Below are 24,147 nucleotides of genomic sequence, written 5' to 3'. Positions count from 1 at the left end.
GCCTTCAGGTGACTGTACGTAAGACTCAGATTCTCTTTCAACTTGCCCCTGGTTCAGACACACTGCCACCATCCATCCACCTTAACGGCACTACCCTCTCCAATGTTACCCACATTCGGTATCTCGGCTCCCACCTGTCCATCACCGTGGACATCGACGAAGAGATTCAGTATCGGATCAGATGAGTATTTCAAGCCTTTGGAAGACTCCGAAACCGTGTCTTCAGCTGCAGAGAACTGAAATTATCTACAAAGTTACACGTATATCGAGCAGTGGTCCTCCCCCACCCTGCTATATGGCAGCAAGACATGGGTCACATACAGGAGGCACCTCAAGGCACTTGAAAATTTTCACCAACATAGTCTACGTTCCATCCTCCGAGTTCGCTGGGAAGACGAGAATAAATGCTAGTATTCTCGCTGACACCAACTGTAGAAGCACGGAGGCTACCATTATCCACAAACAACTACGCTGGACCGGCCATGTTACCCGCATGGACGACAGTAGACTGCTAAAGCAGCTACTTTACAGTCACCTAACGAATAGTTAGGCAGCTACCAAACAGGGAGGCACTAGCGCCTGGGAAGATATTGGAAGCATAATGTATTGTCTAATGGTAGACCCTGCTGCCATATGGCATCACAAAAATTGTGACAAGTCCCAGGTTGCTGATCTGATTTTCTGCCTCATTTAAACAACTGCAGGGTCTCAATTGTTTCTTACAATTGACAACACAACAAACATATATTATTTATCACTCTTGATCTTTTTTTTCATTTTTTTGTCTTTATTATTATTATTATTATTATTATTATTATTATTATTATTATTATTATTATTATTGTTGTTATCATTATTTTATTATTTTTATTTGTTAATTTTATTGAAAATTTGAATTCTTATGAATTATTATTATTATTATTATTATTACATTTTTGCCCCCTAGGCCCCGAAGTGGGTCAGTAACCTGTGTCCGGGTGGGCTAATCCCAGAAAAAAAAACGCCGGTGGGCAACTGAAAAGATATTAGGATAGTTTTAAGTCAAACCTGAAAAATGTGCCAAATCGACCCCCTCACCTGGGAGTCGATCACTCCACACCGTAACGCTTGGAGGAGCACCACACGAGAAGGTGTCAATACTTTCGAGTTACCCCGACTGCATACCGAGGTCGTCAGGTGCCAACGCCGGAAAGACGCTCCCGCCGCCCCTCCCACACAAGATGCAGCCCCCACAAGTGCAGCATCTGTGAACAACTCTGCCGGTCCCGTATCGGTCTCTTTAGTCACCTGAAAACTCACCAATGAAGGTGACATCCCTAATAACTCATATCATTCTATCATCGCTGGATGATCGTCATACGCGATTCCGAGTGACAGCAAAGTAGTAGTAGTAGTTGCTATCACATATATCACCTTCCTGCTTCCCGTCACGATATCTCCTGGTTAGGTGTATGTCGCTTTTGTTAATTTATACTACCTTATCTTTTGTTTTCTTCCCGACATCTGCTACTCTAACACGGCCTTCTTTGTTTATTTAATGTTGAAGAAAGGAGGATTATGACAGAACTCTTATGAATATTGTACATAGTGATCAGTAATCTCACTCTTAGTTCTGTCCTCGTGGGATTTGGGGAAGCGCTATTTCATCCATCAAAAGCTGAGGGAACTCGAGTTAATTATTATTATATACGTGACGGAGAGTTAAGGGGTAGTTAATTTATTTGATTTATTGTTTAAGAAATAAGACATTTAACATTTCATTATAATATTTGATATACTGTGGAGGCCGACACCCATATATTATGTTCTGCTGGGTGAGAAACAACGATTAACACTGGTTAACATAAATCCCCAGGACAAAAGCCCCCCAGTACAAAAGTCACAAGTACAAAAGCCCTCCAGGACAAAAGCCCCCAGGACAAAAGCCCCCCAGTACAAAAGTCACAAGTACAAAAGCCCTCCAGGACAAAAGCCCTCCAGGACAAAAGCCCCCAGTACAAAAGCCACAAGTACAAAAGCCCCAGGACAAAAGCCCCCTGGACAAAAGACCCAGAGGACAGAAGCCACTGTGGCGGGAGGATATAAAAATCAACAGAGAGTGAGTCATCCTCCTAGACTTAGAGGAGTATAGGATCCCTGGTCCGGCTCTGGGTGTACGTGTGCGAGGGATGGCTGCTGAGAGAGTAAGAGAAATTACTAACTATCTCTTTCACAAATTTTTACTAACTTTTACTTTCATCCAATGAATCTTCTGGGATGAACACCTACGAGACCTTGAAAATATTCACTTCCCACGATGCGTTACGTATGATCTCACTACCAGCGTGAAATATAACCATCACGTTGTATATTTATCATAATTATCATTTAATGAACGAGTCATAAGCGGATAATTTCACCACACAAGGTTCTCTCTCTTTATACAAGCGGTGTGCATAGTGTCCATCACACGTGTTTATGTTATAACGTTAAATGTAAACAGTACAGGTGAAACCCAAACATGTGCCTCGTCCTCCGCCAGCCACACACATATTCAACAAATAGCCGAGACATTGTGATGGTCGGTTTGGCAACACTTGTAGATCATCTCCGCAGGTGTGCTCAGTAAACAACCCATAAAGCACCTGGATATAACGATCACTAAAACGTTTGTTAAAAATATTCACTATTGTGTATGAAACGTATAACAGTATCGGGATTCCTATACACTTTTTAATATGACTCATCAATTAATAAGAACTATAAAATACCTTAGTTTTATATCACTATAATAAATTTAAAGATGGTTACTTTCATGGACAAGAGAGGTGGAGAACACAGTCATCTCTTGAGGATAACGAAAAATTCAGTGTCTGGGAGCATCGTGTTATTAGGCTTGATGCACAGAGCTATGACAAGCTCAGGCTATGGAGAGCTTTCGTTATTCGACACTGTACAGTGCAGATGTACCACACACAACAGGTGTTGATGGAAATTACTACGTGACAGATTGAATGATTGACATTTGAAAGTAAATAGTGCTGGCTATACGTTCTACCACCATCCCATTCACTCATTCTATACTACACCTACTACCATACATCCCCAACACATCCACCACCTCATCCCCACCCCACATTCTACCCCCATCCTACATCTACACCTCCCCATCCCCTACCCCTCACCACCCTCCCCATCCCCACATCTACCACCCCTTATCCCCCTAAATCCTACTACACCCCCATCCCCATCCTGCCCACCCTCCCCATCCCATCCTACCCCAACCCCCATCCCTACCCACCCCCATCCCCATCCTGCCACCCTCCCCATCCCCACATCCTACCACCCCCATCCCCACATCCTACCACCCCATCCCCACACCCCCCCCACACCCCACCAGTACTATTTCAAGCCTTCCCGCCCTTGTTGTCAAAATTAACTCTTCTTTATGACCGAGTACCACAAGGTGTGTCTCAGGTAATCAACTCACACAGGTATTGAAAAACAAATCTCAGTTTAACCCTTGTGTTTGGTAGAGGAGTTAAAGGGGTGGAGTAAAAGCTGGTGTAATAAATAAAGTGATATGTTATTCAGGATATTAAATAAACTACGTTATATTGGTGATGGCCGTCTCATTGTATGTATGTATGTATGTATGTATGTATGTATGTATGTATGTATGTATGTATGTATGTATGGTAAATATTTAAGGACAGGTAAGAATGGAAAACGAAAAGTCATACAACAACACAAACAACAACAATAATAATAATAAATAAAAAGAAAGAAAGAATCAAAGAGAGAATCAGAGGATAGAAGACACACAGAGAGAACAAAGGAAAACTGATAAATAAGACACACAAAGGATAAAGAAAAATTAACCAGGATTACAATGAGGGGAGATGACAGAGAGGTGATGAGTGGAGATGACAGAGAGGTAATGAGTGGAGATGACAGAGAGGTAATGAGTGGAGATGACAGAGAGGTGATGAGTGGAGATGGTAGAGAGGTGATGAGTGGAGATGACAGAGAGGTGATGAGTGGAGATGACAGAGAGGTGATGAGTGGAGATGACAGAGAGGTGATGAGTGGAGATGACAGAGAGAGGTGATGAGTGGAGATGACAGAGAGGTGATGAGGGAGATGACAGAGAGATGAGGGAGATGACAGAGAGATGGTGATGACAGAGAGGTGGAGATGACAGAGGTGATGAGTGGAGATGACAGAGGTGATGAGTGGAGATGACAGAGAGGTGATTAGTGGAGATGACAGAGGAGGTGATGAGTGGAGATGGTAGAGAGGTGATGAGTGGAGATGGATTGAGAGGTGATGAGTGGAGATGGTAGAGGTGATGAGTGGAGATGACAGAGAGGTGATGAGTGGAGATGACAGAGAGGTGATGAGTGGAGATGGTAGAGAGGTGATGAGGAGATGACAGAGAGGATGAGTGGAGATGACAGAGAGGTGATGAGGGAGATGGTAGAGAGGTGATGAGGGAGATGGAGAGGTGATGTGGAGATGACAGAGGTTGATGAGTGGAGATGACAGAGGTGATGAGTGGAGATGGTAGAAAGCGGTGTGGAGATGGGGAGAGTGATGAGGGAGATGGTAGAGAGGTGATGAGGAGATGGTAGAGAGGTGATGATGGGAGACAGGTGATGAGGTGGAGAGAGGTGATGGTGGAGGGGGGGGGTGATGAGTGGGATGGAGAGAGGTGATGAGTGGAGATGGAGAGGTGATGAGTGGAGATGGTAGAGAGGTGATGAGTGGAGATGGTAGAGGGTGATGAGTGGAGATGACAGAGGTGATGAGGAGATGGTAGAGATGAGATAGAGAGGGTGATGAGTGGAGATGGTAGAGAGGTGATGAGTGGAGATGGTAGAGAGGTGTGAGTGATGGTAGAGAGGTGATGAGTGGAGATGGTAGAGAGGGGTGAGTGAGTGGAGATGGTGGAGGTGGAGATGGTGATGACAGATGGTAGATGAGTGGATGGGCGACAGAGGTGATTAGTGGAGGCAGAGGTGATGAGTGAGAGGTGGAGTGGAGATGGTAGAGAGGTGATGAGTGGAGAGGTGATGAGGGAGATGGTAGATGAGTGGAGATGACAGAGGTGATGAGTGGAGATGACAGAGAGGTGATGAGTGGAGATGACAGAGAGGTGATGAGTGGAGATGACAGAAAGGTGATGAGTGGAGATGACAGAGAGGTGATGAGTGGAGATGGTAGAGAGGTGATGCTAGGTGAGGTGGCGGGGCATTGCTGTGGAGAGTATGACAAGGACCAAATTACTGTGGTAACTAGAATAATCCTGTGGTCCATCTCCATCTCTCTCTCTATCTCTCTATTAATCTCTCTGGCTCTTTACCTCTCTCTATTTATCGACTTTCCTCACTTTTTTCCTTCTATCATTTACCTGTTCCTCTCTCTCTCTCTCTCTCTCTCTCTCTCTCTCTCTCTCTCTCTCTTCCATCTGTTAACATCTTTCCTCTTCTCTACTATTGTGGGACATGAAAAGAAAATTCATTGATAAAAGTTATTCTGATGGGCAAATATACTAGTAATTTTGTTGGGCAAGTGATAAATGACTTGTTCTGATGGGCAAGGAGTAATGACGTCCTATAACTGGTGGGAAGGTAAGAACATTATGTTGATGGACAGAATTATTATTATTATTATTATTATTAGTTGTCGCCGTCGTTATTTTTTATAATCAAGTACAAAAACAAACAAACCACCAAAAGGAATACAGGAAGGGCACACACACACACACACACACACACACACACACACACACACACACACAAGAACATAAGAACATAAGAATGGAGGAAACTGCAGCGGGCCTATTGGACCATACTGGGCAGTCCCGTTTACACCCAACCCCTATTGCTCATATAAGCATCCAACCTATGTTTGAAGCTATTCAGCATATTCGAGTTAATGATGATATTTGGTAACTTGTTCCATTCATCCACTACTCTGTTTCCAGACCAGTGTTTACCTATTTCCCGCCTAAATCTAAATTTGTCTAATTTAAAACCATTGTTACGAGTTCGCTCCTGGTTGGATAGTTTGAGTACCTTTGTAATGTCCCCTTTGTTTAGCCCTGCCTTCCACTTGTACACCTCTATCAGGTCGCCCCTCGCTCTACGTCTCTCGAGGGAGTGCAAATTAAGATGCTTTAACCTGTCTCTATACTCAAGGTTCCTAATGCCCGGGATTAGTCTTGTCATTCTCCTCTGAATTCTTTCCAGGAATTCTATATCCATTCTGTAATAGGGTGACCAGAACTGAACTGCGTAATCCAGGTGTGGTCTCACAAGAGCAAGATACAGTTTTAGGATGACCTCGCTAGTCTTGTAACTAACACTCCTTTGTATGAACCCAAGTACTTTATTAGCCTTGTTACGAGCAAAAACACATTGTTTACTTGGCTTCAGGTTCCTACTTATCATTACTCCTAAATCTCTCTCGCAGTCGGATTTCTCTATGGCATCATTGTTCATCTGGTATCTGGTTTCCCTGTTTACATTTCCTATACTGAGTACTTTACATTTGTCGATGTTGAATTTCATCTGCCATTTTTCAGACCATTCGAAACATTTGTTTAGATCCTCCTGTAGTTTTGCCGAGTCCTCGTCCAGATTTAATATGCGTCCTATTTTTAATTATTCATCGGCAAATTTACTTATGTTACTGTCTATGCCGATATCTATGTCGTTTATGTATATAATAAATAATAATGGTCCAAGTACTGAGCCTTGGGGAACTCCACTAGTGACGTTGCTCCAATGGGATTTAGTGCCGTTAATGCTCACTTGCTGTTTTCTGTCCTGTAACCACGCCCTAATCCATTTAAGGATATTACCTTTGATGCCATGTGCTTCTACCTTTCTAATTAGTCTTTCGTGAGGGACTCTGTCGAAGAAGCTTTGCTAAAAGTCGAGATATACCACATCATAATTGTGCCCTAAGTCACCAGATTCGAAACTGATGAAAAGAATGTTATCGTTAGTTAGTGAAACGTCCGCTTGTGAAGCCATGCTGGGAATCATTGATCAATAGGTGCTTCTCCAGGTGATTTCGAATAGAGTTTGAAGTGATTGCTTCCAGTAATTTGCCTACTATTGATGTTAGACTGATTGGGCGGTAGTTAGAGGATAGTGATCTATCCTCCTTCTTGAAAATCGGTATTACATTCGCTATCCTCCAGGATTCTGGTACTACACCTGTTTTTAAGGACATGTTAAATAACTTTGCTAAGGGCATACTAAGCTCTTCCTTACATTCCTTTAATACTCTGGCAAATATCTCATCGGGACCAGATGACTTATTAGGCTTTAGTTTGTTTATTTGCTTACTAACATCGTTACTAGTCACTACTATCTCGCTTAATTTGTTTTATTCACTATCTCTGGAATAGAGTGGAGTTGCCTCGGGTATCATGTTTAAATTTTCGTGAAAACTGTTGAAAAATATTTATTCAAATTATTGCTCATTTCTCCGTCGTTATCAGTGAGCTCGCCGGAGTCTGACCGTAATGGTCCAATCTTTTCTCGTGTTTTAGTTTGATACATTTGGTAGAATCCTTTGGGGTTTGTCTTCGCCTCCCTTGCTATCCTTACCTCATTATTCCTCTTTGCTTTCCTTATCTCGGTTTTAACCCTACTCGCCAATACCCTATAATAGTCCCGGAGGTGAATTTCGCCGCGATTTATCCTTCTACCTATAGCCTTCCTTTGGCGATGATGTACCTTTAATAATTATTTATCCATTTAGGGTCATTGTTGTCTGATCTGAGTTTTGTATGGTATGTTCTGCCTTTGTGCATTAAGTAACTCACTATTTAAATTGTCGTGGAACTCGGCAATCTCAGATCTCGTTATCAGGTCCGTGTCATCTGTCAGGTTCACGGCCAAGCGCGACACCCCCTCTCTCAGCTGCATCTTTAAACTGTCAAAGTTCGCCCTTCTAAAATCTGGTACTTTAGTGGAATTTTCCTTACGTCTGCCCTGAAAATCTAACTGGAATCTAATTTCTTTGTGATCGGTGTTTGCAAGTTCGTTCCCTACCTCGACACTGCTAATGAGGTTTTCTCTGCTTGACAGAACTAAATCGAGTATATTATTACCCCGTGTGGGTTCAGTTATATGTTGACTTAGAAAACAGTCCTGGATCGTCTCGAGAAAATCCTCTGATTCTGAGTTACCTGTAAGGTTAGTCCAATCTATTTGGCCAAGGTTAAAGTCGCCTACTATACAGACTTTGTTGTGTATGGAAGCCCTGCGCATTTCATCCCAGATAAGTCGCTCATTGACTCTATCAAGATTGGGAGGTCTATATATTACTCCTGTGATTAATTTTTCCCTACCGTCGATTAATTCTATCCAAATTGTTTCTGTATTCCGCTCAGTTTTTATTTCCTTATTTATTTCACACTTCAGATTATCCCTAACATAGATTGCTACTCCGCCTCCTTTCCTGGTCTGCCTATCGGTATGGAACAGTTTGTAACCCGCAATTTGGTATTCGACTTACAACAGGTACCTACTTTACTGCTAGGTGAACAGGGACTAATGGGGGCTAGGAAGAATGTCCAAACAACTTCCACCGGCCCGGGAATCGAATCCGTGACATCTCGCTTGCGTGGCAAGAACGTTTTTTTGAAATATGTAGTTAAATTAAACACGATTTTTCATATAGTTAGCGAATGATGGGAAAATGAAAGATAAAGATGGGATGTGGTGGAAGCATCGTGGTATGGCACACACACACACACACACACAAGTGCTGTAAACGTTGTGTGGATTCACTGGGTGGTTTGGAAGTGTTTATTTCCATTCATTATTTCGTCACAACAACCTATGGTAATTTTTCTTCGAGCTCATATATAATGAAGATAAGGCAGAGTATAAAATGCCATATACAATACTTAAACATAATGTCATGCATACAGCCGTACTATGACTGTGTGTGTTCGTGCGTGTGTTGCCTCGTGATAGTTAGATTGGGCCTCCGTCCAGAAAGGACGCTGTACTAACCTCCAGCAAAGACCCAGGTGAGCTAGAGATTATGGTTTCCGACTGTACTTGAGGCTCCTGCCAGATGATTTTGGTAACATTGTACAGGGGTACCTAATGACAGCATTAAGATCCCGTTTCCTATAATATGGATTAAACTGTTGAAATTGAAATTAAAGAATAAGTTCAGCAAAATTTTTCAGGAACTAACAGCTACGAAATTTGGTAAAGTCATAAAATACACTCGTATAAGTCTAATGCTGATCATGAGTCTCATTACACTAGTACCACTGATTGATCACCAATTGTGAAGAAAGCACGTCATGGTATGAAATACAAGTTTAAGAACCAACTAAAATATGAGTATGCACAATTATGACCAGAATAATTGGTATACAAGATCCTAACATTATGTCATACAACACCGACTTAACAGCAGTAATACCACCACAAAATAATATGCTGTAATCTGACTTAATCCCATGGATTTGTATAACAAAAAAATATTTGTTAAAGTGCCTGATGTTAAGTAAACACAATTTTACATTAAAACTTGGCAGGCTAAGTTTAGAAAATTTCAGTAATGGGAAAATTTGTTTCTGCATGCTAGCTTGCCAAAATATATAAAACTGTGCTTAGTTTATTTGAGATTAGAATGTTTAATTTAAGGTCAAGTCATGGGCAGGGGTCGCTAGATTAATAAACTCCCGGACAGACAACCCAATTTTATGTTACGTGATTGAAAACTTTTCCTGAATTATGGATATTATTGACTGTTGTCTAGGGCCTTAAGTTATATAAAAAAATTTCTGTGGTAGGCAAATCATCTCAACCAACGCCATTAAGAGAACAAGCATTTTTAACTCATAGTGAGACTTTATGAATTAATCCGTTTTATTAATGAAGTAAAAACCAGTATGACTCGTATCAACTAAGGGGTATACAAATTAGGGGTGACCTTTGTATCAAATTATATTAGCAAAATCACATAGAATAAAATGAAACAGAGGAAAATGAACGCTGTTTTAACGAAATATAAATTCCTACACCAAAACAATAATGAAAGAAACATGTTCTATATATATATATATATATATATATATATATATATAACAAAGAAGTATGTCTGTGTGTTTGTGTGTGTGTGTGTATCCGCACGAGAATCTTGGAAACTACTTTACCGATCTGTAGTGATGATGGATGGTATTATATGTAGTAATGATGGATGGTGTTATATGCAGTGATGATAGATGGTGTTATATGTAGTGATGATGGATGATGTAATATGTAGTGATGATGGATGTAGTGATGATGGGTGGTGTTATATGTAGTGATGATTAGACAATAAAAGAATAACAGTTTAATGCTAAAAAAATATACTTTGCTGTACCGTTGTAGTGGAACTTACATACACCGTTAATGAACTATTGATGGAAGAAGTTTTGGGGACTGAACAGTGAGACAATGTGGAACCTCCCGGAGGGTGGCATCCTACCGTGGCCTAGCAAATGAGCCGTCCGGACCAAACTTGGCATGGATAGCAAGTGTCATGTGGGGATCTCAAAAAACTCCAACCAACCCAATCCGACACACCCAACCCGACCCGACCCGTTAAACCACTCTATTAAGTTTTAAATGCAAGAAATTGGTTTTCTTACCGTAGAACTGAGATACCTTCACACTGGTTACTTCCCCAGGAGATTATGGTGTATCACTTCGTAGAATTTGACTCTGCTTCCGGCATTCAATGCGTTGTGTACTTGATAAATGATGACTTAATGAATTCCATTAACTTCCAACATTCATCTACGTTATTGGTTATACTTGTCATAACCAATCAGTCATTACCTATGATAATAATAATAATAGAGGGGTCACAGATACGGGCAAATAATTGCACTTACGTTTATTTAGCACAAAGGTGTGAGAAAAATACATAACATATGACGATCCGTCAGACACTTAGAGGCTCGAGTCGACTGGAATCTAGACCAACTCCACACTAATTTTTGAAGGTGACCTCTCAGTCAGTTGCTCTGGTTCTGCCACAAGTCGAGATAGGAGGTCAGCCCCCACATTCAGGCTGCCCTTGATTTACCGGAGGATGAAGTTGAACTGCTGGAGATACAGTGCCCACCGCATCAGACGAGCATTTGCATTCTTAGATGGTCGGAGACTGGTGAGCGGCATGTGGTCTGCCTCCAACACAAACTCACCTCCGTAGAGATAGTAGTAGTACTTCTTGATGCCTTCCACCACTGCCAAAAGTTCCTTCTCAACCGTGCTGTAATTCCTCTCCGCAGGTTTCAACTTCTGACTGTGATACGCAACTGGAAAAACCTCGCCGTCTGCCTCTTGTAGTAGCACTACGCCAACCCCATCCTGCGAAGCATCGGTCCGGAGGATGAAAGGCTCTTCCTTCCTCACCAGTTGAAGGATTGGTTGCTTGCATAGCAGGTTCTTGAGGGCACTGAAAGACTCCTCTTGTTCAGGTCCCCATTGCACCTTGTTAGATGCATGTTTCTTGAGCAGGTAGGATAAAGGGAGAGTCACCACGGCAAAGTTTGGGATGAAGTTCCGGTTGTACCCGACGAGGCCCAGAAATGACCTCACTTGTTTTTTGTAGTGGGTCGTGGTGCATCTTGGACCTTTCTTATCTTTTCATTCTGGCAGGTTCAGCGTCCTCCACCGACAGTGTGTCCGAGGAACTGTACTGCGGCCTGACCGATCTCGCACTTGCTTGGTTTCACGGTCATGTTTTTTTGTTGGAACCTCCGGAACACCTCCTCTAAGAGTTCCAGGTTTTACTCAAGTGTTGCTGAATGGATTAACACATCATCCACAAATGCCTCAACTCCCTTGATGCCGTTTAGGACTTGCCTCATAACGCGGTTGAAGATAGCAGAGGAGTTTGTGAGGCCAAAGGGAAGGAATCTGTACTGGTAGAGGTCCCCTGGCGCACCAAAGGCTGTGATCTGCCGACTCTTCGGGTCCAGTGGGATTTGGAAGAAGCCCTTGGTCAGGTCAAGTTTGGTAAATAACTTGGAACCAGCTATTCTTGAAAAAATAGATTTCTGATCACACATAGGTTCAGCATCCACCTGGGTAATGGCATTACTCTCCTATAATCCCCACAGATCCTGACTCCCCCATCTTTTTTTCGGACGACTACCATAGGACTACAGTATGGAGACGATGATTTCTCGATGATTCCTACCGCTTCCATTTCCTCATTTTCTTGTTTGACAGTGTCCAGTAGTTGCATAGGTATAGGATAGGGCTTTACCCGAACAGGTGTAGGACTGGTCAGTTCAATAGTGTGATAGTCGACCCGGGCAACTCCTGGCTTATCAGAGAAGATGTCCTTGTAGTGATGCAACAGAGAACCGATGGCATCTCGTTCCTCTACTGATAGATTTCCGTTCGCCTCAACGTCCGTGAAAGTCTCACTCTGGCGGGAGTGTGCAGTGACAGGCCCATCTTCCTCATCACTTTAAAGATCACTGTGGCAGCACAAGTTACCCCTGAATCACACTGGGAAGGCTCGTCCCTGTCTTCCTCAGTGGAGACTATACCCCCGATCGGTGACGGGAAGTACTTCTTCAGCATGTTGATGTGGAACTTCTTTCGTCGAGATCCCACCTGGACGATGTAAGTCAGATCCGGGACACGCTCTGCAATGTCGAATGGCCCTTTCCACTGAGCCAGTAACTTATTGCGCATCGTCGGCAACAGAACCAGGCGCTGGTCACCTGGTTGGAAACAACGAGGCTTGGCCTTCTTGTCATAGTAAGTCTTCTGGACCTCTTGAGCCTTTATCAGCTCTTGCTTTGCCAGTTGACAGGTTTCTTGGAGACGATCAGCTAAATCAATGACGTATGTATAAGTGGTCTTGACTTCCGGATCTGGTTCCTCATCATCCCACAGTTCCCGAAGAACCTGTAGAGGTCCCCGGACGGACCTGCCATACATAAGCTCGAGGGGAAACACCTTGAGTGAGATCTGTGGCACCTCTCGGTACGCGAACAGAAGTGGGGCAATGTAGAGCGGCCACTCCTTAGGTTGTTCGGCTGCCATCCTCCTGAGCAATTTCTTCAGCGTCCCATTAAACCTCTCACAGAGTCCGTTGCACATCGGGCGATAGGGTGTTGTCTTTAGCCCCTTTACCGATAACAGCTGCAACAACTCCTCCATCATGGCAGAAGTAAACTGGGTCCCCCTATCACTGAGGACTTGTTTGGGGACACCGACCCGACAGAAGATTTCCAACATGGCTTCTGCAACAGTCGTGGCCTCAATGTTCCTCAAAAGCACAGCCTCGGGCCACCGCGTGCTAAAGTCAACCAAGGTGAGAATATACTTTGCCCCATCGCTCGCCCTTGGGTTTATCGGCCCCACAATGTAGTGGGGCTGTAGTGGTGCAGGTGGGACTCGCCCTCGATCACTGGTTTTCTGGCAAACATCACAAGAGCGGATTAGCCTAGAGATCTCCTGGCTCATCCTTGGCCAGAAGAATGCTGCACTGATGCGATCAAGGGTCTTCTTTTTACCCATATGGCCGCCAAGAGCAGTGCAATGACCTAGCTTGAACACAGCCAGGCGGTACTTGGAAGGAACCACGAACTGCAGTCGTGTTTCACCCAGAGACGTCACAGTCTCTCGGTAGAGACGGTTCCTCTTCTTTACGAACCTCGTTCGATTCCCAAATGTCTCCTTGATGGTCCCAACCATCAAACTCTTGTGTACTGAAGTGAGCGTGCTGTCATGCTCTTGCTCTTGGACGACATCCTGACTAATGATGAGATCAGACGATGTGGCAATAGCCAATGGGGTGACTCGAGGTTTTGTTTGAGCCATACCCAGAGTGGCTGCAGTAGCATTAACTTGGGTCAAAGCGGTAGCATCAGTTTGGGTTGCAGCATCCACTGCACAACTGTTTCTTGCTCCCTTGATATTTCCAATGATGAGATCGTATATAGGTTCCCTCAGGACTGCTACTGTGACCCAACATGAGAAGAAGGGGGTGTCCACCTCAATTTTGGCCACTGGAACCGTTTGAATGTCACTATTGGCTAAATTAACACTTACTTGTGCTCCGGTGTATTGATGTGGCTTCACCAATTCCTTCCTGACTTCGTTGGGTACCTGCCGACTCCCTGTTCGACCACCGCCTCCGAGTGTGGTACCCGAAAGCGCTGAAATGAGCGTCTGCTTTGCTTGCCATTTCCTTCGACGTCTTAACTCCATTGGCCCTGATTTGAGCCACAAGTTCAGGAGGACATGACCTTTCAAACTGCGTGTGCACCATTAAGTCTATAACCCCTTCCATGGATTTGGGGGTTTCATCCTAACTCATCCACTGAGCCACATAGTCCCTTAAACGTTCCCGGAACTGTGCAGCCGTTTCATTTTCTTCCAACATTGCCCTGTTGAACTGATGCCTGGCCTGCTCAGTAGTCAGCCCATATGCCCGCAGCAGTGCAGACTTCATGTCAGGGAATTTATTTTCAGGATGCTCTAGTCGACGAAGAAACTCTAAAGCTTTCCCATCAAATAGGCTCAGGAACTCAAATTCCTTGATGCTGTCATCAAGCTCGTAGGCTTTTGAGAGATGCTCAAACCGGGAAATGTACATTTCCATGGATTCGCCCTCCTTAAAGGTGGGCATCTGGGGAAATTTCCTATAAGTGACGTTTTGAGTGGGAGTTCCTGACGGAGAAGAATTTTGGTTCTTTTCCGCTAAGGCCAGTTGGAACTCCCGTTCCCTTTGTCTCTCTTCTCGTTCCAGCTTCTTTTCTTCCTTCTGAAAGTCTAGCTGGGCTAATAGTTGTTCATGCTCGCGTTGCTTGTCTTCTCTCTCCTCAGCCTTCTCCATGTATGCAACCGCCTCAGCCCCCTCCAGCCCGAGGTCACGTGCTTCCTCAAAAGCCGCTGCACGAGCTGACATTGTGTAGGTATGGGCGATACAATTGCACAATTATCCACGGTCTGTGTCCCTGTTCGGGCGCCAATTGTTAAGTTTTAAATGCAAGAAAGTGGTTTTCTTAACATAGAACTCAGATACCTTCACACTGGTTACTCACCCAGGAGATTATGGTGTATCACTACGTAGAATTTCACTCTGCTTCCGGCATTCAATGCGTTGTGTACTTGATAAATGATGATTTAATGAATTCCATTAACTTCCAACATCCATCTAAGTTATTGGTTATACTTGACATAACCAATCAGTCATTACCTTTGATAATAATAATAATAGAGGGGTCACAAATACGGGCAGATAATTTCACTTACGTTTATTTGGCACAATTCCATACACTGGACTTATAATTTGCATGGATAGGTCAGTCACTCACATTCACGCCACAGTACCTAAGTTATAAGGGAGAGTTTGTAAACCTGGAGAATTAATCGTTTAGATCTATTAGGCCGGCCTGGAGTGCTCTTGTAGCAAACAGGCCCTCACAATTGATCACTTCCTTTACAGGATGTGTTAACTTGTCGCTGGACTTAACGACAATCTCGGGGATTTGCACACACAGACTCGTAGCACTGGTAGGACTGTATGGCCCCTGTTCTAAATACGCGGAGCAGGAGGTCTGCTATAACCCAAGGTCTAAAGCCTACTGGCTAAAATGTGGTTTTGAGGCGTAAGATGAGAGATGACCCCTATCGGCTTGCCGAGTACCTTATCTCTACCTAAACAAACATTTGGGATGGGTTGTGCGGGAGGCCCAGTGCAACCCATGACACACTCAGAGGTTGAAAAGTCGTATCACATCCCACGTATTATAGGTAATTTTATCCTTATATATACTAATACACGTTCACTACAACACCCGTACTATACGTTCATTACAACACCAGTACTACACTGTCACTACAACACCCATACTACACGTTCACTACAACACCATTGGACCCCAGGTCGCCTCTCAACCTCGCTCACAATGAGAATCCAGTGTGCAACATCAAAAAAGGATCGGCAAAGGCAAAACTCTTAGAATAATGCAGCCTCATAGTCTAGGATGAATGCCTCAAGAAATCATACCTTTGTCTCACCCTATCCACAAACATGAGACTACATCTACAAGGAGATCAGGATGCTGGACGGTTTGCAAACCTTCTACTACAGATTGGGAATGGAACTTTCCCTGTTGATTCAGAAGGACAAATAATCATTCCTCAAGGATTTGGAAATGTTGTAAAGTCCTCAACCGAGCTCACTAACATGGTCTACCCAAACATTATCCACCACTGCAAGGATCACAAGTGGCTGCATGAACGCGCAATTCTGGCACCAAAGAATGAAACAGTGGCTGAAATCAACATGACTCTACTCAGACAGCTCCCAGGCAGTGACACCTCATTCAAATCTGTTGATACAGTAATCTTCCAGGACCAAGCAGTCCAGTACCCTACAGAATTCCTTAATTCTTTGGAGCCCACTGGAATGCCTCCTCACCAACTCACTCTCAAGATTGGAACTCCTATAATGCTCTTAAGAAATCTTGAACCACCAATCCTCTGAAATGGCACAAGACTGGTGGTGAAGAACATGATGCCACATGTACTGGAAGCTACAATACTGACATGAAAAGCTAAAGGAGAGGACGTTTTTATACCAAGGATACCTCTCATCACCACTGACCTGCCATTTGAGTTCAAGCGACTTCAGTTCCCGGTTAAAGTGAGCTTTGCCATGACCATCTACAAAAGCCAGGGACAGTCCCTAAAGATGGTTGGCCTAAACCTGGAGTTTCCCTGCTTCTCTCATGGAAGATTCTATGTTGGATGCTCCAGAGTGGGAACTGGCAAAAATCTGTACATACTCGCTGCTAATGGCAAAACCAAAAATGTGGTCTACCTTAATGCACTACAGTAAGACAATGTGGAGTAGGGGGCAGTGAAATTTTGCTCAAAGCTGCACTCTTCAGGCATTGTTCCTTATACATATCTAAGACTCCATGCCAAATTTGAAGCTGATATGTCGAGGTTTAGTCTGCCGCATTTTCTACTGAAATTTTTAAATTTACCTACAGTACTAGCCAAACAGCCGCTGTGGCGGTGCAATGTTCTGTTCAGTGTTTATCAACTTTTTTTTCATATCTCTTATTTCATTTAAGTTGTCTTGTTGCAGATGAGTATGGTGCTATGTCTATATTGATTATCAGCCTTTTCTTATTTCATTTCTCAATGTTGTGTTACTGTACTGTAATGTAGGGGAGACCTGGGTAAGTAGCTGCCATTGCTACTGCCACCTTAACTGACTATGGCATTATCACAAAGGATGACAAGAGTCAGGTTATTGGACCACATAAGCTGCAGGATGCGAGACAAAAATACCGATTTAAGAGGCAAGAAATTGAGATGGCTAGTTTAGATAATTTGACGTCACTCTATTTTGATGGTAAGAAGACCGCCACTCGTGTGATGATAAAGAATGAGAAGACCGAGAAATGGAGTTCGAGGATGATGGTGAAAGATCATTATGTCATCATGGTTGAGCCTGGCAATGAATATCTCACACATGTGACTCCCAAGACTGGACACGGAAAGCAGATTGCCAAAACTATTCACGAGTTTCTGGTGGAGAAAAATCTAACCCAGCAGCCCATTGTGTGTGTTGGTTGTGATGGAACCAATGTAAATGTAGGATCAGAAAATGGAGTCATTCATCATCTTGAAATGTTACTTGGTCACCCGCTCCATTATTTCATATGTCAGCTTCACGGAAATGAGCTGCCTTTCCGCGCAGTTTTTTATCACTATGATGGTAAACCAAGTGGTCCTGAGCATTGGCGTGGTCCCATTGGAAAGCAGATCAAGGAGTCTTTGTCTGAGCTTCCAGTTGTCGCCTTCCAGCCAGTCAGTTTCCCTGATTTCTCTGTGTTTAATGATGAAGTGGAGAAAGATCTGTCCTGGGATCAGAAATACCTGTATAGGATTTGTAAAGGAGTTATCACAGGTGTTGTTGAAGATGACTTGGCTGCTATTGAGCCAGGTCCTCCCTGTGTGTCAAGGTGGAACACCTTATGGAGTAGAATCCTCAGGCTGTATGTAGCAACATCAAGACCCAGCCATGAGTTGAAAAGAATTGTCATTACAATAATAAAGTTCAGTGCTCCAATGTGGTTTTACATCAAGATACACCCTTACGTAACACACGGCTCAAGGAACATATTCCAGTCCCTGCTATATATGAAACACCTGAGTAGTGAGGAGGAGACGATAGTGAAGAAGGCTGTCCAGAGAAATGCATACTTCGCCCACACAGATCAACTTCTTCTTGGTATGTGTGCAGATGAGGACATGACTGTTAGAGAAAAAGCTGTCTCAATGATAAGAATAATTAGAGAGGAGAATCAGCAAAAGGAAGAATGCACTGGCAGATCTGAAGAGGAGGAGGAAGATTCTGATGCTGCTGTTGACGAGAATTTGTTGAACTATACTGATGAGGAGGGTAAAGATGGAGATGGGAATGAGGATGTGCCTCCTGTAGTCAACATGAGAAAGGTGGTGACTCCGAAACTAAAGTGGCAAGCAAAAAACTATCATTCCATGATTAACTGGAGGAATGAACTCAAGACTGAGCCTCCTTACATTGCTTCTCTGTCAAATCTACAGGTTAATGACATTCTTGAGACACCATTAGTGGTGCCCAAGTGGCCAAACAGCACTCAGGCGGTCGAGAGAGGCATAAAAGTGATGACTGAAGCTTGCACTGAAGTGACGGGATACGAATCGAGAGATGGATATATTAGGCAAAGATTATTGTCTAGGAAAATGATGCCAAGGTTCCGCACAAAAAAGAATTTCAATATGAACTTGTAATGATTTTCTATACGGTGTACCTGTAAAATAACATGTGAATTAAATCGATGTCACCCATGTAAAATTTATCATTATCCTGGAAAACATTAAATGACACCTAATTTTTGGTATACACTAAAAGTTGACAAAAAGTCGTTCGCGATGCGGCAGGGTAAGTATGCATGAAATGGCATGAAATTTTGCACAGGTGTTTGTTACAGCCATACAAACGATGCCTGAAAAGTGCAGCCTGCAACTCAAATAAAAGTGTTTTTTCCCTGCCCCCTAATGTGGAGCCTCCCAAAGAATAACCAGTCTTGATCCCGTTGAACCAGAAGAAAAGGACTGACTAGAGCCGGTAATTTTGGGGCAGAGGTAGGCTGTAGTGTGGAAACCTGCCTCCAGGGATTTTCCTCTCGTGAGGAACTAGATGTGGGTGGCCCAAATGCGAGTGATGGGCAGAGTACATCCTCGCCTTGGTGGACTTCAGCAAGAAGCGGTGGACGATAAGCTCAAGGGCGAGTGATGGACAGAGTATATCCTCACCTTGGTGATCCTCAGCTACAGAGGGACCCAGTTCCACGCCAGCCTGCTGAAGGAGTACTTCTCGTCACCGACCGCGGAAGGTCCATTCAACATTGCAGAGTCTCGGACCTGACTTATAGTATGTGTTGGAGTGTCCATGTGTTACGGTCAACTCGAACCTCCACGCGTCTGACGGTTCTTCAAATCTTATGTAAACCTTTCCACACTTGAAAACAGAACACGACACATGAACCATCTAAATAATGTCTACATTCCCTACACCAAAGTCTAATTATACCAAGTCAACACACTTCGAGTCGAAAATTCGTTCTTCGTCACACATGACGTCTTACAGTCGTGAAGGTGTGTGATAATGTCTAATAATGCGCCTTATATGGATGCATATCAAATTACAGACTACATGATAAAAGTTTGATATTCATCGGTTTCCAAAGTTTGAAAGGCAGAGGAAAAAGTGGATTTTATTGTGTATGAAGCAAATGTATAGCATGGAACAGGACGAAGAGCAACGCTTGAGAGCCACTGGCAGGTTCAAATTTGAACTCCATAAAGTCTAATGTTCAGCTGGGAAACAGGATGTGAAGAGACATGTACCTATTTGTTGCTTGAAACTGTTGTACAGCCTAGTCATCTGTAATATATCTAGCAGGCATATTGATAAATTGAAAACCTCTACGCATATATTACTAACTTGTATTCGGTGATATACTGTAATAAGTTGGGGAGAGAAAGAGAGAGCGAATGATGATAATTCTAATCATTAATAATGTTTATTATTTTCTAATTACACGAGAAGTTCAAGTGGATAACTGAAAGATAGTGTGCTAGGGAATGAGAAAATCAAGAAATATGGTAAGAATATCTTCTAATACAGTGGGGTGGTCTAACCCGGGATAATTTTCGTGTCTCCCTACTTCTGTTTTCTTCGACTACGGCCTTATCACGTCACATAATTAGCTCCACCCCCCCCCCTGCAAGTGGGTTGACTTGGTTTAATTAGAATTTACATTACACTACACAACACGTTGTAAAGTAAATGTATCGTGGTTACACTTAGCATGTACTTTCGCTCGGGAAGTGTCACCCTCGCCTCTGAGTTTTTCTCCAGCCTGAAAATCTAAAGTAAATGTTGAGGTTTTCCTTCAGTAGCGATTGGCGACTACATCCCGTTGCAGTGTTAGTGGTACACACACACGCCACAGTGTGAATATCGAATTCATTGTCTGGGCTAGGCATTCTCTTGACTGTATTGTATACATGTGCTGAAATTTTAATTACCCGAAGTAAATATTTTCAATGTAGGGGCAATTGTCATGGGTTGCGTCAAGCTTTTTAGCATGCCTCAGTCAACCCTATTCCAATGTTTGCTTTATAAAAGATAAGACCGCCGGTGAGGGGTGACTACATTATCAAGATTTCATTGGCGAGGTAAGTGAGCCAAGTTATGGGCCCCAATATGAGAGTGCTGTATTATTCATCGTGTATTACGCCCGCCACAACTACATTTTAGCCATTAGGCCCAAGACCATGGGCTAATTAAGACCCCCTGCTCCCCTGCCTTAAGGGAAGAACAGGGTGTTACACAGAGTCCTTTACCGCGACACCGTCCTGAGGAATGTCAGTGAAAAGAGACTGTGAGTTTGTCATCTCCAAGTTGCCGTAGGTAGTTCTCCTGTGCGACCCTGTCAAGATAACTGTCAGTGAGACGAGACTGTGTGCGTATCAACCCCAAGGCTTTATTATTATTTCCCATGAAAAAAAGATCACTTGTGAAGGCCTGTTGCAACAAAAGCGAACCTAGGCTGGCCAAGTGAACCTAAGTGGATATATTCCCTAGTAAAGTGATTGTATCACCTGAGGAATTAAGGCTCTGATAAGCCAACCCATAGTAGTTTAATTAAATGTAGGGTTCCCAGATTCAGCACTCTCTCCTTTCAAAATTATTTTTTTATAGCGTGAATGTGATGACTCATATATCCATGCAAATTGTAAATAATTGTATGGAACTTTGCCAAATAAATGTAAGTGCAATTATCTGTCCGTATCTGTGATCCCTATCTTATTATTACTAACGTTGATGGCTGATTGGTTAAGACGACGTATAACCAATAACTTAGAAGGAAGTTGGAAATTGACCACATGAAATGTCAGGTGGTGGAGTGAATTTATACTTAGTGATACACCATGATCTCCTTGGTGAAGTAACCAGTGTGAAGGTACGTGAACTCTACGGTAAGACAATTAAGAACACGTATATCCCTCCCGCATTAATCCATAACAACCGTGCTCATTAGACGATCAGATTTGTAAATAGCATATAAGAAAACTATTTGTGTTTAACCGAATACCAAGCAATACTGTAAACAAACAATCATAACTCATTAATGTATACAGGTGACTCTAAATAACTAACAATAATAATAAAATAAAGAAATGCTTTTAAAAATTTTGATGGAAGCAAGAGAAACATGTGTTGTGCTATACACCTCCCCATATTGTATTATACACCACCCTTTTTGTGTTTTATATACCACCTTGTATTGTGTTATACTCCACCATGTATTGCATTATACACTGTCCCCATATTATATTATACACTACACAGTATTGTATTACACACCATCCTGGATTGTACTATACACCACCCTATACAGTATTGTATTATTCACAATTGTCTAATGTGTTATACACCACTCTCTATTAGTATAGAGTCTAATGAATTATTCACCACCATTTAATGTAATGTACACCACCCTGTTCACTTGTACAGTATTATTACATGGCCCTGTACTGTGTTATACACCACCATGTATTGTGTTACTCACCACCGTGTATAGTGTTATACGCCACACGTTACTGTATTATACACCACTCTGTACTTTGTTATACACCACCCTGTGTTATATCCTGTATTGTATTATACACCACCCTGCATTATGAAAAACACTGAAACTATTATATATGCAGTACAGGTTCACTACTCACATTTATGACAAACCCTGAGACTCAAACACAGATAAACTGAACCAACTCCTATTTTTTTACTGATCATGTCGAGAAAAAGACTCCACTCGAAAACAGGATTCATTTTTTTTAATAATATGAAGAAATAGGTTATATTTTGGTGTGTGTGTGTGTGTGTGCGTACAGGATGGCAGCATTATGTTAATGTTAAGATGCAAGCACAACTTGCTTCCTCTCACTTTTAGCTACCGCCGCTGGTGGCGAACATAGAAGCAACTTGCATAAGATTTCCCCTGCCAGTACACATCCTCTACATCATCGAGACTCCTGTTTGCCTCTGAGCAGCAGTGGTCCCCAGAGGGACAGCACATCATAGACCAACTGGTACATGGACACTGTCTTGGAGCCTACCAACCACTGCCCCGCTGCCTTGCGGGTGAACTTTGGTAGGCTACTGTAGTAAACTCAAATGAAAATTCTGAAGTGGAGCCCTGCACCAGGCAGACATGCTTACAGAGCTCCAGTAAGACGTCAACGGTGGTATAAGCAGAAGAGGTAACCAACATGGGAACCCACTGACTACACCCTCGGATGAAGGTAATGCAAGATGGACAGGCTACTAAGACAAAACCCAACAAACTTGGGTATTGGCAGAACACTGCAACTCTCCCTCTCCCCAGACATTGCAACTGCTTCTACCACTGGACCAATAAAAGGGAGAGTCAAGATGTGTGGTTGAAGCCTGCACTCCTGCCTCGCCACATAAACATATCACGCACAGCCATCATACAGCTCATCATACTTCTCATCATCATCAAAACCTCTATACCCTCAAAAGTCCTATGGTGACAGGTACAGGCAGAGATGACTGCCGGGAGTCTCTAGTCACAATTCTGCACATGGGGATGCATAGATAAGATGGTCGTTTATGCACTAGGATCTAGGCAACAGTACATTCCAGTCCTGTCTCTGCGACTGAACAGTCCTTTTGGGGAGCCACTTTGCTCACCCCACATGGGAAGGTGGATAAAATAGGTGCCCTAAACATAACCTGCCTAAAGAACCAACCTGACTGGATAATCGCGCCCAGTATGGTCATCCTTATGCGGTCGAAAACCCAATAATAATCACAGATCAAAGCGAAAACAAACTATACAACCTCTTATGGCAAAGAGCTGGCTAGGTATAACATCGACATAGCAGCCAATAGTTAGTTCCAGCTCCCAGATGAGGGTCGACTCACAGAACAAGGGTCCGGCTATACCTTCTTCTTGAAGGGTAAACCGCATTTATGAACTTGGCTTTGCCATCCGCCAATCCATCTTAAATAGGCTAACTGAAATGCCTTTTGGGGATTAAATAAAGCTCTGAGTAACACAGAATCACTCACGTCATGCCTTCTTCATCAGTGTATATGCCGCATCACTGCATGCAGAGAATGACAGCAAGGACGCCTTTTATGCTGACCTTGAAGGAGATGCTAACCTCTATCCCAAGAGAAGATCAAGTTGTGCTCCAAGGCGACTTCAGTGCCAGAGTTAGCAGAAATGGTGACATTTAGCAGGAATCATAGAGAGAAATGGCTAGGCAAGTGTAATCCCAACAACCTACTCCTCATCAGCAAGTGTGCTGCACACAACCTTACTATCATCTTGTTTGGGCAGGCCGACAAGTTCAAGGGTTTATGGCAACACCCACGATCCAAACACTGGCATCTAATTGAATACATCATTGTCAGAGAAAGAGTTTGCCGAGATGTCATCATCACCCAAGCCTTGCGTGGCTCAGACCACTGTGACACTGATCATCGGCTCGTCAGAGCCAA

The 24,147-nt window shown here is 43.1% G+C and overlaps 1 protein-coding gene across 1 annotated transcript in view; it reads left to right on the top strand.

The window, feature by feature from the left end:
• Nucleotides 1-23,864, top strand: part of LOC121870900 (putative mediator of RNA polymerase II transcription subunit 26) — a 39,635-nt gene extending 15,771 nt beyond the window's left edge. The window contains 3 exon segments of the mRNA XM_042372872.1: nt 1,856-2,098; nt 22,623-22,768; nt 23,732-23,864. Of these exon segments, the coding sequence (XP_042228806.1) occupies nt 1,856-2,098; nt 22,623-22,768; nt 23,732-23,864 (522 nt within the window).
• The last annotated feature ends 283 nt before the right edge of the window (nt 23,865-24,147 follow it).

The sequence above is a fragment of the Homarus americanus genome, unplaced genomic scaffold, assembly GCF_018991925.1.
Source record: "Homarus americanus isolate GMGI-L3 unplaced genomic scaffold, GMGI_Hamer_2.0 scaffold52512, whole genome shotgun sequence".
Lineage (NCBI taxonomy): Eukaryota > Metazoa > Arthropoda > Malacostraca > Decapoda > Nephropidae > Homarus > Homarus americanus.
The sequence above is the reverse complement of the archived record's forward strand: the minus strand, read 5'-3'. Positions and strand labels throughout refer to the sequence as shown.